At 36.1% G+C, this 15362-nt stretch overlaps 1 protein-coding gene across 1 annotated transcript in view; it reads left to right on the forward strand.

Annotated features, from left to right (window-relative positions):
• The window catches only part of LOC137030044 (adhesion G protein-coupled receptor A3), a 62363-nt gene extending 51845 nt beyond the window's left edge, over positions 1-10518 (forward strand). Inside the window, exons 14-19 of the mRNA XM_067400005.1 lie at positions 493-701; positions 1717-1841; positions 1953-2076; positions 2646-2791; positions 4451-4546; positions 7109-10518. Coding sequence (XP_067256106.1) covers positions 493-701; positions 1717-1841; positions 1953-2076; positions 2646-2791; positions 4451-4546; positions 7109-8558 — 2150 coding nt within the window. The 3' untranslated portion in view covers positions 8559-10518. The remainder of the gene's footprint in view (positions 1-492; positions 702-1716; positions 1842-1952; positions 2077-2645; positions 2792-4450; positions 4547-7108) is intronic.
• Positions 10519-15362: the final 4844 nt, after the last annotated feature.

Here is a 15362-nt window from a genome sequence, read left to right on the forward strand (position 1 = left end):
GTTTTCACTGTTATATGGTAGCGGACGCTATTACGTGTCTTGTGAATAGATGAGTATAGTATGAGTAGGAGAAGAGTAGAGTATCTTGGCAAACATGGGCAAAAAAGGAGCAGAAACAAGCGATTAAAAGGAAAACATTTGGTTTTTCTCAGCTTTTTGTTCAAAATGTAGCTTTTTTTTTTTTTTAAATGAAACTTACCCACATTTAAGTGTTGATTAAAAAAAAAGGAATGCATGAAGCTAGAATAAAACTTTTTTTCTTTTTTTTTTTTTTTTAAAGCAGAGGCTCGGTTCTTTAGATATATTGCATGTTCAGATATTCATACACAACACAATATTCTGGGGGCCATGACATTTTTGTAAAAATGATCAAAAACGCTGGCGGGAAAATAGTTAAGAGTGTACCATCAAAGATGGTCCATAACCAGAATTGTTTTGAGTTTTGTAACACAAACTGATTAAACATCCATTCTCCTGTTTTTTTTGTTATAGAGGGCTTCCAAATGAAGAACCTGCAAAGTCCAGTGAACGCCACTCTGCGGCGCTTTCTGCAAGGATCAGATGCTGTTCCCGCCTTCTGGAACTTCAGTCTGCTGGGCGGACAAGGAGGCTGGCAGAGCGACGGCTGCCGGATCCTCCACCAGGACGACAACTTCACAACGATGTCCTGCGATTCACTTAATAACTACGCTTTACTGATGGTAAGTGGCTTAAATTTTATTTTGTATAGTGCTTTTCAAAATACAAAGTTTCAAAGCAGCTTTACAGAAAATGTCTGTTTCAATGTTACAGTTTAGGAAGTATTCTGTTACCAGCCAGAGATAAGTTGTCTGTATGGTAGTAATCATAAAGCAATAATATAACACGTTTTGTGGTTAGTCAACTTCCTGTATTCAATTAAGCTAACACACAGCAATTACAGCTTGTGCTCGTAATGATTACAATATAAGGTTAATATTACATTATCAGGATAATATTTGAAAGTTTTGCGTGTTGATCCAAAGTTTCTGTCATCTGAAATCTTCAAAAAACAAAGACTTTGAATATAGTGCACGTGTTGTATGTAGTGCTTTTACGGTACTTTTTTGTAATGTATATGGAAAAGAGTAGCCTGAACTTTTTGCTGAATATCTCCTTTTGTAGTCCTTGGAGAAAGAAATATAGTTAAGCATGAGAATTTTCATTTCACCTTCAAGTTTCAAAAAATATTTTAAATGTGTGGCGAGACGAAAATATCAATAAATATTATAATAGTATATAAGTAATACTAAAATAACACTGCTGATCAGTATTTACTGTATATATAAAAGCACATTGCTTGATAATAGAACAGGGTCTACTTGTGAAAGAAATATGTTGTGTAATGCTGCTGTGTGACTACAATAATAGCCAAAAGTAACAAAAAAGATGTGCAGGATTGTTAATGGATTCCAGTGTTCCCATCATCCTCTTGTCATGTAATTACTTGTTATTTCAAAAGGTTTTTTTTAGTGCTGGATTGATCTGCTCTGCAATTTTATTCAAATTTTCCTTCATGTTTGACATGTACCATAAGCTTTTGACTCTAGATATACAACCTCCTGTTGTAATTAGATATGTTCATGCATCCTCAACACCCACCTTCTACCTTCCAGAAGAAGAAGAAGAAAAATCCAAATTATTGGGTGTAGAAATGCATGTGCAAATATAATCTGCTGATATACTCTTGTCTAACAGGATCTGAACAGGACCGGGTACGACGCGTACAGCTTCAAACCTCTTCACCCTGTTATCTATGCCACAGCCATCGTCCTGGTGCTCTGCCTGCTGTCAGTCATAGTCAGTTACATCTACCACCACAAGTAAGTGTTAAAACTCATTTTCAGGGTGATAGATGCAGTTTTTTATTAAGTACAAGCAAGGCAAGGGTTATGAATTTGCTGGTTTTAATGCAATATTTCTTGTGTTCGCAGGTCAGTGCGTATAAGTAAGAAGTGCTGGCACATGCTGGTTAACCTGTGCTTGCATATTCTCCTCACCTGTGCTGTGTTTGTGGGCGGCATCAACCAAACGTACAATGCAAGTGTTTGTCAAGCGGTATGTGCCTGCTTTTCCACGTGTACTGTTTATGAGTTTAGGGGACAATATTTACATTATATCTTTATACAAGTTTCTCGGTTTATATACAGAACTGCAATACTGCGCTCAAGTTCACATTTAATATTCTGAATGAATCAGATGTTTTTTCCCTGTTGTGACGTTCTATACATCCAAGTGAAATGGCTTCTGGAACAAGAAAATATGTAGGCTGGGACTTGATTTTTTTTTTAAGTGGGGAATTGTTTGATGGTTGTGGTTTGCGATCGGTGGATCTCATATGAGTGACAGGTTGTCCTGCCCTCGCACCAATAAACATGTCATCAGAGAAGAAATGTTACTGCAAGAGGGAGGGGAAGATATTTTGATTAAAGATTATGAGGGCATGTGAATTAAAAAAAAAAAAGATGTGCACAGTCAAAGCTTTTATTATATATACTGCAATATTCCATTAAAGAATTTAAGAATTGACCATTTTGATTTTCATGGGGACTTTAAATGGTGCTATTTTGAGAATATTTGCATTTTCATTGGCTTGAAAAGAGTTTTTCTAATTTCACATCCTGAAGGTGGGGATAGTGCTGCATTACTCCACACTGGCCACGGCCTTGTGGTCCGGCGTAACTGCACGCAACATCTACAAACAGGTGACACGGAAGGCCAAACGCTACGAGGAGCTGGATGAGCCTCCACCTCCACCCAGACCTATGCTGAGGTAAAGGTCAATTTAATCGATGAGTAGAAGTGTAAAAAAGTATAAATAAAAATAATTGAATGTACAAATAATAATTTTATTAAATTAAGCAATTAAAGATAGATTATGTAATATAAAATAATAAATCATTTATCTTTTTTAAATAAAAAGTATGCATGCATGGTGTGATTGATTTTAGGGAACACAGAGTCTGGAACTTTCATTTTATACTTGAGTTGCCCAAAAGGCAAAACTTTGTGTGTTTTAAATTAAGTTCCTCTGCTTTCCACTTGGTGTCAGTAAACATACAACAGTAAGCAGGGCTTTTTTAGGCAAATTGTCAGTGGAATTTAAAATGATAATCTTTAAAGGTATAGTTCACATAAACGTTCTGTCATTTTCTCACCCTCATGTTGTTACAAACCAGTTAAACTTATTTTCTCCAGAGCACAAAAGAGGATATTTTGAAAAATGTTGGTAACCAAACAGTTTTGTTTGCCAATGACATTGTATGGACAAAAAGAATATATTATTTTGTGTTCCGCAGAATAAAGAAAGTCATACAGGTTTGAAACAAAATGAGGGAGAGTAAATAATGATGTGTAGTAAGTATTATTTTAGTACTATTTATATTACTATAGTATCCAGCTTCTAACTAACTTATAATAGAAAAACACTAGTACTTATATGCATATGTATAATCAGTTGATGTCATTTCTACAGTATTAATCTTTTAAATGATCTTTTATTTGTATATTTTCAGTTTTCATTTTAGTTTTAATTCAAGTGCTTTTATTCTTTATATATATATATATATATATATATATATATATATATATATATATATATATATATATGTATATATATATATGTATATATATATATGTATATATATATATGTATATATATATATGTATATATATATATGTATATATATATATGTATATATATATATGTATATATATATATATGTATATATATATATATGTATATATATATATATGTATATATATATATGTATATATATATATATGTATATATATATATGTATATATATATATGTATGTTTTAGTAATTTTATATATATTTATATATTTTAGTTTTAGTAATTTTATATATATTTATATATTTTAGTTTTAGTAATTTTATATATATTTATATATTTTAGTTTTAGTAATTTTATATATATTTATATATTTTAGTTTTAGTAATTTTAGCACTTCGACTTATTTTAGATTATTTTAGAACATTTTTTTAAGTGTTAAGTTTTTCATCTAATAAGATTTTCAACTAATGAAATGGAAATAAATAAATAATAAAATAAATAAAACTTTATTTCAATTAATAAAATGTTATTTGTAATAGTTTTAGTTCACAATAACAACACTGTTGATGACAACATTTTCATTTTTTTGTGAACTATCTTTTGGACTTTTGCCCAGATTTTTGGTAGTGTGGTCATCAGTTGTTTTAGGGTATGTTGCCCAGTTGCTTTCTGTAGTCATTTTTTGAAGTTGGCAAGTGTATGAAACCTGGTGTTTCAAAATATGTTCAGATTTTATAAAGTCGTGTAGTCTATTCCAGCCTTAATGCTTTAACATCAGGAATAATATACCTTGCTAATTCAATTTCAACTGTAGCCTTAAACAGTATAAATTGTTCTTGTTTTTTCTTCTACAGATTTTACTTAATAGGTGGAGGCATACCAATCATTGTCTGTGGAATAACAGCTGCTGCTAACATCAAAAACTATGGAAGTCAAGTCAATGCACCTTAGTAAGTATGAGTTTTAGGACATTTTTAACTATCCCTTTCAGAAAAGTTCAAGCTAGGGGTCTTTGTTTGAAAAATATATTGATTGTAATTGACTGATTTTGTGTAATTATTGTGTAACATTTGTGTTTGGATACATTTAAGCCACGAGACCAAATGCAGCAGTATATTATGTTTCCTTCACTTTTGTTGCTATTAACGACAGACTGTACAGATACAGCCTGTGTGTGCCTCAAGGCACTTTCCAAATCCCCCTGTGAACTTTTCCTGTCATTTCATAGTCTTTCTCTGGCATGAGAAATTGCTTTTGCTATTGCTGGAGCCTAATACCCATACTCTGTAAAGTGCAGAATAATACTTTACGGAGGAGTAAGTAGTGTAGACTTCTGAAATTGTGTGAACCTAATTATGCTGCTCTATTTTTGGCTCCCCACCTTGTGCCTGTTGGTTTCCCAGTCTCCCTTCTTTCACTTGTGACAGCTGTTTGGATTGTGTAACAGCATGGTTTAATTTGAAAATCCAGACCATCTGAGATCTTTGGGGTTTAATTAATCTCACGCTACCGTGACAAAAGAAAAAAAGAAAAAACGCTCTGCTGAGCATCACAGAACTCAAAAGTGTCTTACTTTTTTCCTACAATATGAAGCCCTTGATACCACCAATGTAAACCTTCAGAACTTATATGTACTTAAATATAAGAGCTACTTTTAAGAGAGCAGACCTGCACTGTGACAGCTGCTTTGATTTATAAAATATGATGGCAGTGTTCTAGCACTGTTCTGTGTATATTTTATGAAAAATTTAAATTTCATTTTCATACTGCTAAGTAGAGCAATGAGGCATTGATTTACTGAAGTATAAAACAGTGAAACGGTTGTTCTCAGCTTTTCATAACATCAGTATTTTAATGTACATTCTACTAATTGACATCAAAATCTAAAAGTAGTTTTATTATTTTGTTATTATTATTATTGGCATGAATATAGCCTTTAATGTTTATATATCAATAAAAAATAGTGTTAATCACTAATCAACAGTTATGATTTTGTCATAACAGCCCTAGCTTAATTAGTGAAAGCATTATGTTGACTTCAGAACAATTTATATTAGTGTTGTCACGATAATGGAATTTCCAACTACAATACCTTGATATCAATATAAAATATCGATATTCGATACCAATTTCCATACCATGGGGAAAACTGCCATACAGATCATACAGATAATCTATTATCTCATAATTTTTGGATAATGTGGGTCATTTTGTTGTAATCGTATTCACAGACAGCACAGGGAGGTTTTATTTGAATCTTGAACTACATTTACAAAAAAAAAAAAAAAAAAAAAAAAAAAAAAAAAGTAAACAGTCAGTAATAAAATAAGAACAAATAAACAAATTGCAAATGATTGCACAAATACAATAGTATAAAGAAGCAAATGAAATAAACATGGATTAGGTTTTTCAGGTTGGACTAACAGTAGTATTCAGGTAAGAAATACTACAGAAATGAAATTAATCAAATGTAAAATAACACTTGGAAATTTTCATTGTAAAAATGAAATGCATTAATGTTTACAATTAAAGTTACAAAAGTTATTCAGTCAAGAGCAACGAGTGATTTTCTCTTTGTTTTATTAATATGACAGACAGCAGCAGGAATAGTAGGCTAGCATCGATATAAATATCAATATTTTGGCAACACTAATTTATATAACAATTTGGTCACACTTTAGATTAGGGTCAAATTCTCGCTATTAACTACGACCTTTGTATCAAACTCCTATTTACTGCTTATTAATAGTTAATAAGCTAATTAAGTTTAGGTATTGGGTAGGATTAAAGGATGTAGAATAAGGTCCTGTAGAATAAGCATTAATATGTGCTTTATAAGTACTGCTAAACAGTCAATATCCTAATAATATGCATGCTAATAAGCAACTAGTTAATAGTGAGAATTGGACCCTTAATTAAAGTCTTACCAACAATTTCTATCTGAATGTATGTATTTATGAATGCAAAATTTGAACTCTCAGAACAATTTATTGAACAAAATATTGTCATACAGCAATATCAGCATTAAAAAATGCTCCTGGCAGGGTATTGCTGGAATGGCAATAAAAAAGAATGAATGTTAATGTGTAATGTGAACATTCAGAATTTTTTGAAGGCATTTTGGTTTTTGAGAGTTAAACAGCAATAAAAGACTTAAAGTCACAATAAACTGGAAGCAGTGACAGATATTTTCTCCGTTATTGTTATACGCCCAACTGAAATGGATTATCAAAAATTCTATGCATTATTTTAATGCAAGCTTGCAGTTGATTGTAAGAAAGGACAGGGATTTATTGGGATGAAATGATTGTACAAGTCTGACATATGCCACAAAGAAAGAAGTATGCTGTTTCACTGCAAAATCAATTTATGACATTTTTATTAAGGATATTAAGTCAACAAAATTGATACAGATGAATTGTTCACAATATGATCAATAACTTTAGAAAAATTTAGACAATAAATTTCCATTTCATGCCAACTTAAAAAATTTGTTTGTTGTTTTTCCTCAGCTGCTGGATGGCATGGGAACCCAGTCTCGGAGCATTTTATGGCCCGGCAGCCTTCATTGTTTTTGTGGATTGCATGTACTTCCTCAGCATTCTCATTCAGCTCCGTCGGCATCCCGAGCGCCGCTTTGAACTCAAAGAACAACCCGAAGAGCAGCAGCACCTTTCTGTGGCTGAAGCGACCGAAATTACACCTGCCCATCTGGAGACCTCATCCACAGCCGCCGCACACCAGGTTTTGATGTCTGCTCTGGAGAACGAACATACTTTTGTGGCCCAACTCAGTGGTGTTGCAGGAGCCCTAGCTCTTTATGTAACACTGTGGGTGTTTGGTGCTCTTGCGGTGTCCCAGGAGCATCCAGCAGATTTGGTGTTCGCCTGCCTGTTCGGCACTGTTGCTTTAGCCCTCGGGGCGTTTTTTGTGGCGCACCATTGCGTAAACCGCCAGGACATGCGTCGCCATTGGTCACGAGCGTGTTGCCTGATTCGCCGTGACTACGGCGTACAAGTTGATTCCCTGCTATTGCCTATCACGGTTACCGGTGGCTCTGTGCTGACGGCCAGGGGAAACAGTGAAGCAGCGAAGTGTCCAGCCAGCAGCGCTGAATCCTCCTGCACCAATAAGAGTGCACCGAGCGTACGCAACTCCACCCAAGGCTGTAAACTGACCAATCTGCAGGTCGAAGCCGCTCAGTGCAAAGCGGCCCCTTCAACAGCCAATGGGACGGCTTTACTGGACAACAGCCTGACTGAACATTCAGTTGACAATGAGATTAAGATGCATGTAGCGCCTGTTGAGGTGCAGTATCGGCCCAGCTCAGTCAACAACAACAATCTTCCAGGAACGGGCAACGCGAACATCAACGGTCACTCGGGGCGACACCACAAGAACCGTACAAGAGCTCATCGGGCCAGCAGGCTCACCGTTTTGCGCGAGTACTCTTACGACGTCCCGACCAGCGTGGAAGGCAGCGTGCAAAGCGTCCCGCACAAGCGCCACCATCATCACGAGAGCCTACACGCCCGCAATAGCCGACGGGCGGCCTATTTGGCTTACCGGGAGCGCCAGCAGAGCCAGCTTCAACAGGATAGCAGCGACGCCAGCGCCAGTTTGCCGCGCCGCTCACGCCATCTTGGCAAAGGTGGAGGCGTCCGCCTCGGTAATGGTTTTGGGCACGGCCTCAGCAACAATGTGGGGAACGGCGTCAGTAATGGAAGCTTAGTCGGAGGAGGGGACGGATCTGGGACCGATGTCACCAGCCAAATTAGAGACTGTCCAAAACAGCCCCTCGCTGCTGAACTGGAGGTACAGCCCAAGTCTTACGGCTTGAATCTAGCGTGCCAAAACGGACCTGCCAAAGACTCAGAGAGACTACAGAATTTGTCCCCCCTAAATGTGGAGAGTTCAGGGAATATTAAGACTGGCTTGTGGAAGCACGAAACTACTGTGTAGCAAGATTCCCTTCTCAGAGACTACAAATCAGACTTTTATCTATAACTGTGAATCTTTTATTTTATGATTTTGGTGGTACAGTTTGTAAAAATAGTTCCTAAATGAATTTACGTTTTAATGTTTATGTTCGAAAACTGAGTAACTACAAATGCTTGGCTGCGAATCATCATAGTCAGTCTACAAATGGTCTATTTTTGTACCCTTTAGCCTATTTTGTATTTTCATTCTGACATTTGATATGTGAAGATGCATGACTCACTGCCCTTTGAGTATATGTTGACTGAATCTCTTATGAGTTTTCACATAATTGTGGCCATCGAAATAATAATAATAATAATAATAATAATAAAAAAAAAAAATGCAGCCCACTTAATCTCATCTCTGAGTTCAAAGGTGAGTTCAGACCCCTTCATCTGAGAGCTTCCTTTAGGCCTTGTGGTTTTGAGAAATTGGGAGCTTATTAAAGGATTAGTTCACTTCAGAATTAAAATGTCCTGATAATTTACTCACCACCATGTCATCCGAGATGTTTATGTCTTTCTTTCTTTAGTTGAAAAGAAATTAAGGTTTTTGAGGAAAACATTCTAGGATTTTTCTCCATGTAGTGGACTTCACTGTGGTACAACAGGTTGAAGGTCCAAATTGCAGTTTCAGTGCATGATCCCAGCTGAGGAATAAGGGTCTTATCTAACGAAACGATATGTCATTTTCTAAAAAAATAAATAAAAATGCATATACTCTGTGATGCGATATGCATTACGTAATCACGCTAGAAAGGTCACGTTAGGGCTGGGTGATATATCGCATGTGATTGTCACCCGCATTTCGTCAGTAAAGCCGGTTCCCTGATTGCCGCTAAATCACCATCACCTGCTTTCAAATGGAGCGGCATTTGAAAACGCAATATCGCGTTCATTATCGAAGGCGATTCATCTGTGATAATGAACGCGATATTGCGTAGCTTGTCAGTGAACTACGGCTCTGTCTATTAAATGCCGCTCCATTTGAAAGCAGGTGATGGCGATTTAGCGGTAATCAGGGAACCGGCTTTACTGACGAAATGTGCGTGACAATCCCATGCGATATATCGCCCAGCCCTAGGTCATGTGTGATGAAAGTACCGATCCTGTGTCTACAAAGCAAACGTTCAAATACGCATGTCAAACGCCGTTTTTTTTAAAAAAAAGGTAAAACAACGATGTTTGATGATTTTGAAGTTGGAGGACAAAATGAAAACTCAAAATGAATTTTATGCCTTACCGCGGTTCTTCCGCCTATGTCACGCGTGACCTTTCCAACGTGATTATGTAATGCTTGGCGCATCGCAGAGCAGTGCAACATGAGCATTTGCGGTTGAAAAGTATATCATTTTATTTATTTATTTATTTATTTTTTAGAAAATGGGTGATCGTTTTGCTAGATAAGACCCTTATTCCTCAGCTGGGAGCGTGTAAAGCCCTTTGAAGCTGCACTGAAACTGTAATTTGGACCTTCAACCCGTTGAACCCCAGTGAAGTCCACTATATGGAGAAAGTCCTGGAATGTTTTCCTCAAACTAGTTTCTTTTCGACTAAAGAAAGACAGACGTAAATATCTTGGGTGAAATGGGGGTGAGGAAATTATCAGGAATTTTTAATTCTGAAGTGAAATAATCCTTTAAATGATTTTACTCCAAATGGTACAATTTGTAAAAATAGTTCAGGAAAGAATTTGCGTTTTGATGTTTGTTCAAAATTTAAGTACCTACAAATGCATATAGTTTTCCACTTGACTGCGAATCATCAGTCAATCTACAAATGGTCTATTTTTGTATCCTTTAAGCCCATTTTGTATTTCACGCAGACATTTTGTACGTGAATATGCATGACATTCTGCCCTTTGAGAATATGTTGGATGAATCTCTTATGTTCTAATGTGTTTTCACATAATTGCAGCTGTCAGATAATAAAAAAATCTCTTTGCGCAGCCCACTTCATCTCATCTCTGAGTTCAAAGGTGAGTGCAGACCTCCTCTTCTGAGAGCTTCCTTTAGGCCTTGTGGTTTGGAGTAATTGAGAGCACATTGTGTCATTGCATCTGTTTCATGGAGGCTCTAATTGAGGTGCAGGTCCTGATACCTATCTGTGCTTTTCCCCCACTTTGGTGGAACCAGTTGGATGGGCAAGAAATTGTAGGCCGCTGTCTCCAGAGTTGGATACCCACGCTGTGATTGATGGCTGACTCTCTGGTCGGGCTGCCTGTCATCATTAGCAGTGACGGGAATATAATTGCTGTAGTGCAGCCTCACCTCTCCTACCCCCTTCTTGTCTAACTGTCGAGCTGTTCTCTGCAGGATAATACAGGACAGAGTGAAGGATAATAGAATAATGCTTTATTCGCACACACGCTTGTATAGCTAAAAATAGCGGATCAAAATGCAACTTTTAACGGCCAATGTTTTGTGAGTTTAGTGGTGCTAATGAAGTCTGCAGGGGTTTCACTTTGTTAAATTAGGCCATATATCAATTGTGCTCAAGACATTGAAGAAAATTGAGATTATTGCTTTCGTAACACATAGGATATTTGCCCTGGATTTAAAGTTGATTCTCTTCTTGTGCTGAGAAAGTGCCTGTCTAGAACATAAATACGAATGAAAGCCTAGCTATATTATGATTAATTATGGGTTAATGACATGATGCTTTTTTTTCTTTTTTTTTGTCCTAATTTAATTTATTTCAAAATATGAATAAAGCATCCTTTCATGAATAAAGTTCTTAAAAAGAAAGTTTTTAGTTTGGTAGTAGTTTGACATAATCTTTTATAATTATTTTTGTTTGTCAAATCAATCATTATTTTAGCACCACTGAAATATCGTTAGAATATGAATATATATATATTTATTAGTTTTAGGTAAAGTTTAAGTATTTTTGTTTTGTAAATGTTTTGTTTTGAACATTTTATCAGCTTATATTTTTGTAATAATAATAATAATAATATAATTGTAATTTATGGATTTGGTTTTAGTTTTTTAGTTTACTAAAATACCCCTGGGTGGTAATAAAAAAAAAAAAAACATGATATTCCACCCCACCTCAAAAGCATTGTAAAACCTGAAGACCTGTCAAGGTCAAAAGTCTCTTAAAGGGGTGGTTGATTATGATTTCACTTCTTAACTTTAGTTAGTGTGTAAAGTTGCTGTTTGAGCATAAACAACATTTGCAAAGTTACGACACTCAAAGATCAATGCAGAGGGACATATTTCTTTTACAGAAATCACTTTTTAAGGAATACAACAAACGGCTGGTAGGAACTACAACGAGCTTCTTCCTGGGTTGGTGACATCACAAACCCCAACATTTACATAAACCCCGCCCCCGTGAACATGCAACCAAGTGGGTGAGGCAATGTTGGCCTGCTTTAGAGAAGAGGAAGAGTTGTTGCCATGCTGTCATTTTACGCCGGTCTGCTTTACAAATGAGGGTCAAGGGTCCAGTTGCATTCTTAAAGTTACTTCTTAAGTCCCTCCATCAATGTCGACTCCTGTTTGAACAATGTAAGGCTGAACACCATTACTGACAATCATCATTTTGGCTGCGTGAGATTCTCCAGCGTTGTTGTTGAGCAACCGAAGTGCAAGCTGTTAAAGGATTAGTTCACTTTCAAATTAAAATTTCCTGATAATTTACTCACCCCCATGTCATCCAAGATGTCTCTCTCTTCAGTCGAAAAGAAATGAAGGTTTTTGATGAAAACATTCCAGGATTTTTCTCCATATACTGGACTTCAATGGCCTCCAAACGGTTGAAGGTCAAAATTAGTTTCATTGCAGCTTCAAAGCGTTCTATACAATCCGAGATGAGAAATAAGGGTCTTATCTAGAGAAACCACTCATTTTCTTTAAAAAAAATAAATAAAATTATATAAGTTTTAACAATAAATGGTCATCTTGAACCAGCTCTCTTCTTCTTCTCTATTTGAATTCCAGCAGCGTAGACACTGCTAAGTGTATTACTGCCCTCCACAGGTCAAAGTTTGAACTAATTGTTGTATACTTGCACTTAGAGGTCTGCGCGGGAGTGTTTTTTTCGTCCCGCTCCCGCAATGGTTCTATTCCGCACGAACCCGCTCCCGCCTAAAATTCACTCTGTTCACCCACTATCCACATATAGTGATTTTCTTATCGACCCGACAGGTCCCTCTAAAGATCTTTTCCAGAATCTCGTGTTTAAACTTCCCCTAAAGAAAGAGAGTGATTGGGTATAACAAATATAAAATGTTTCATATATACAAGATTTGTTATTTGTCTAATGCTGTCAACACCCTAAAAAAATGTCAGAGAAAAAAATGTTGGTTTAGCTATACTGCAAAATGAAATCTTTTTTAACATCCACACATGAACGAAATGATGCTGACTGACGACCGTTTCAGAACGTCTCTCCTCCAAAGTCCAATAACAAAGATTGAATGTTCTCTGAAGGTTCAGACCTCTAATGGAAAGAACATATCTTGCCAGGTTTCTCAGGACAGGGAACTGGTGACTGTGTGAACGCCACCACTGCAGAAAATTTTGTTCACTTCAAGTTCAAGCACAGATGCGTGGATGTCAAATCATCTCGGGAGTGACCGGGTTATTGTCAGACCGCCCGCTCCCGCCTAAACTACACTACAGTTACCGACCGCAATCCGCCTTTCATTCAAAATGTTATCCCGCGCAGCAAGAAATCTTATCGGGTCCCAGCCGTGGGAATGCAGACCTCTACTTGCACTAGCATATTGTATATGACAATTTAGTTCAAACTTTGACCTGTGGAGGGCAGTAATACACTTAGCTGTGTCTACACTGCCGGAATTCAAGTAGAGACGAAGAAGAAGAAGAGAAAATGAGAATTTTTTTTAGAAAATGAGTGATGGTTTCTCTAGATAAGACCCTTATTTCTCATCTGGGATCGCTGTAAACTGTAATTTTGACCTTCAACTGTTTGGGCTCTATTGAAGTCCAATATATGGAGAAAAATCCTGGAGTGTTTTCAAGAAAAAACTTAATTTCTTTTCAACTGAAGAAAGAAAGACATGAACATCTTGGGTGACATGGGGGTGAGTAAATTTTCAGGAAATTATTTAAAAGTGGACTAATCCTTTAAAGCTCCGCCCTCTTCTGGAAAAGGGACAGGGAGCAGCAGCTCATTTAAATAGGGGCAAATTTGACAAGCTATAATAAATGATCTGTGGGGTATTTTGAGCTGAAACTTCACAGACACATTCTGGGGACACCAGAGACTTATATTACATCTCGTGAAAAGGGGCATTATAGATCCCCTTTAAAATACCAGATAATTTAACCTTTTATTGACAAGACAGGGTTTAATTCTCATGTGGTGACTCCCTAAAAAAATGTAATGATATTTAGGAATTAATAATGAAATTCATGGAGGAAAAAAAAGATCATTGTTGGCATCAGTTTGTGAGTGTGCTTGTTCCACTGACCTTGTTTTACCATATGGGGTTGTTGATTCTCACTTGATGTCCACTGACTATGTCCAGATGGATTCATGGGTGACATGCTCTTCTCATGTCCCAGAAATCCACTTCCACAGTATCTTCAATGGACAGTAATCGTGAAATGTTCAGTGTGTTTTATCAGTTAACACCGATAAAGCTCATGCACTCTTAACTTCTTTGTGAAGGGCATGCAGAAATGATTGAACTTATCCATTCACGTCATCTTTATCTGCTCGTGGAGGACTTAACAAATGAGCAAAGACAAGAGGTTCTTAATTTTCAGCCAACTAATGATAAATTAAAAGCATATTTCTCACAGACAGAGATGTATTGCCAAACCCTCCTGAATGTGACAAAGAGAAAAGGCTTTGAATTATGCATGGAGCACTTATGACTATATCACTCCAACCTAACTGCACTGTGCCAGCCTTTCTGAGTTAAATGAGAGTATTCCTTTTCTACTGTCCCATATGCCCTTAAAAATTCACCAATGCTTTGTGTCAAGTTTCATCATTTGAATATAGGTTTCCAGGGAGAAAAAAACTCAAAAAGAAATGAACAAAATAAAATAGCACATAAACTGTTCAAAATTTTGGGGTCCATAAGAATTTGAAATGTTTTTTTAAAAGAAGTCTCTTATTCTCAAGGCATATTTCACTCTACTTCTAGAGTGAAATATGCTACTTCCATGTAGTTTCACTTCTACATGGCATTTATTCGATCAAAAATACACTATAAAAAAACTAATATTTTTAAATATTACAATTTAAATTACAATTTTCTATTTGTAATTTATTCCTGTGTTGCAAAGCAAAGTCTTCACATCATTACTATGTGAAGTTAGTCTTTAGTCTTCAGTGTCACATGATCCTTCAGAATTTTTTGTAATATGCTGATTAAGGGTACATTTGCATTTTTCACATACAGATGAAAATGTGTCCCTGTTCACACGGATCTGCGACAGCAACTAAAAACACTGTATTATTCATGCCAGGCCAGTAGTTGGCGAGGTCACTTTGTAAAGATCAGCATGCCTATAGACCGAACACTGGTTGATAACAATACTGTCATCATCTCTGTAAACTACAAAAACTAAAAATTGCGTAATTTTGAGTTTTTGTAGTTTAAAGAGATGATAACAGTATTGTTCTGAAAAACTTCCACTTTGAAACTTTTGTAAATGAACAGCCAAAATGCATAAAAAGTTTTCTGTTTTAGTTGAAAACTGTCGTGTAAACAACTCCTAAGTGATAAAGGAATATTTCATATTATTAACCATGTTGAAAAGAGTTTTTTCCTGCTTATATTTTTGTGGAATTGTAATAC

The sequence above is a fragment of the Chanodichthys erythropterus genome, chromosome 11, assembly GCF_024489055.1.
Source record: "Chanodichthys erythropterus isolate Z2021 chromosome 11, ASM2448905v1, whole genome shotgun sequence".
NCBI lineage: Eukaryota > Metazoa > Chordata > Actinopteri > Cypriniformes > Xenocyprididae > Chanodichthys > Chanodichthys erythropterus.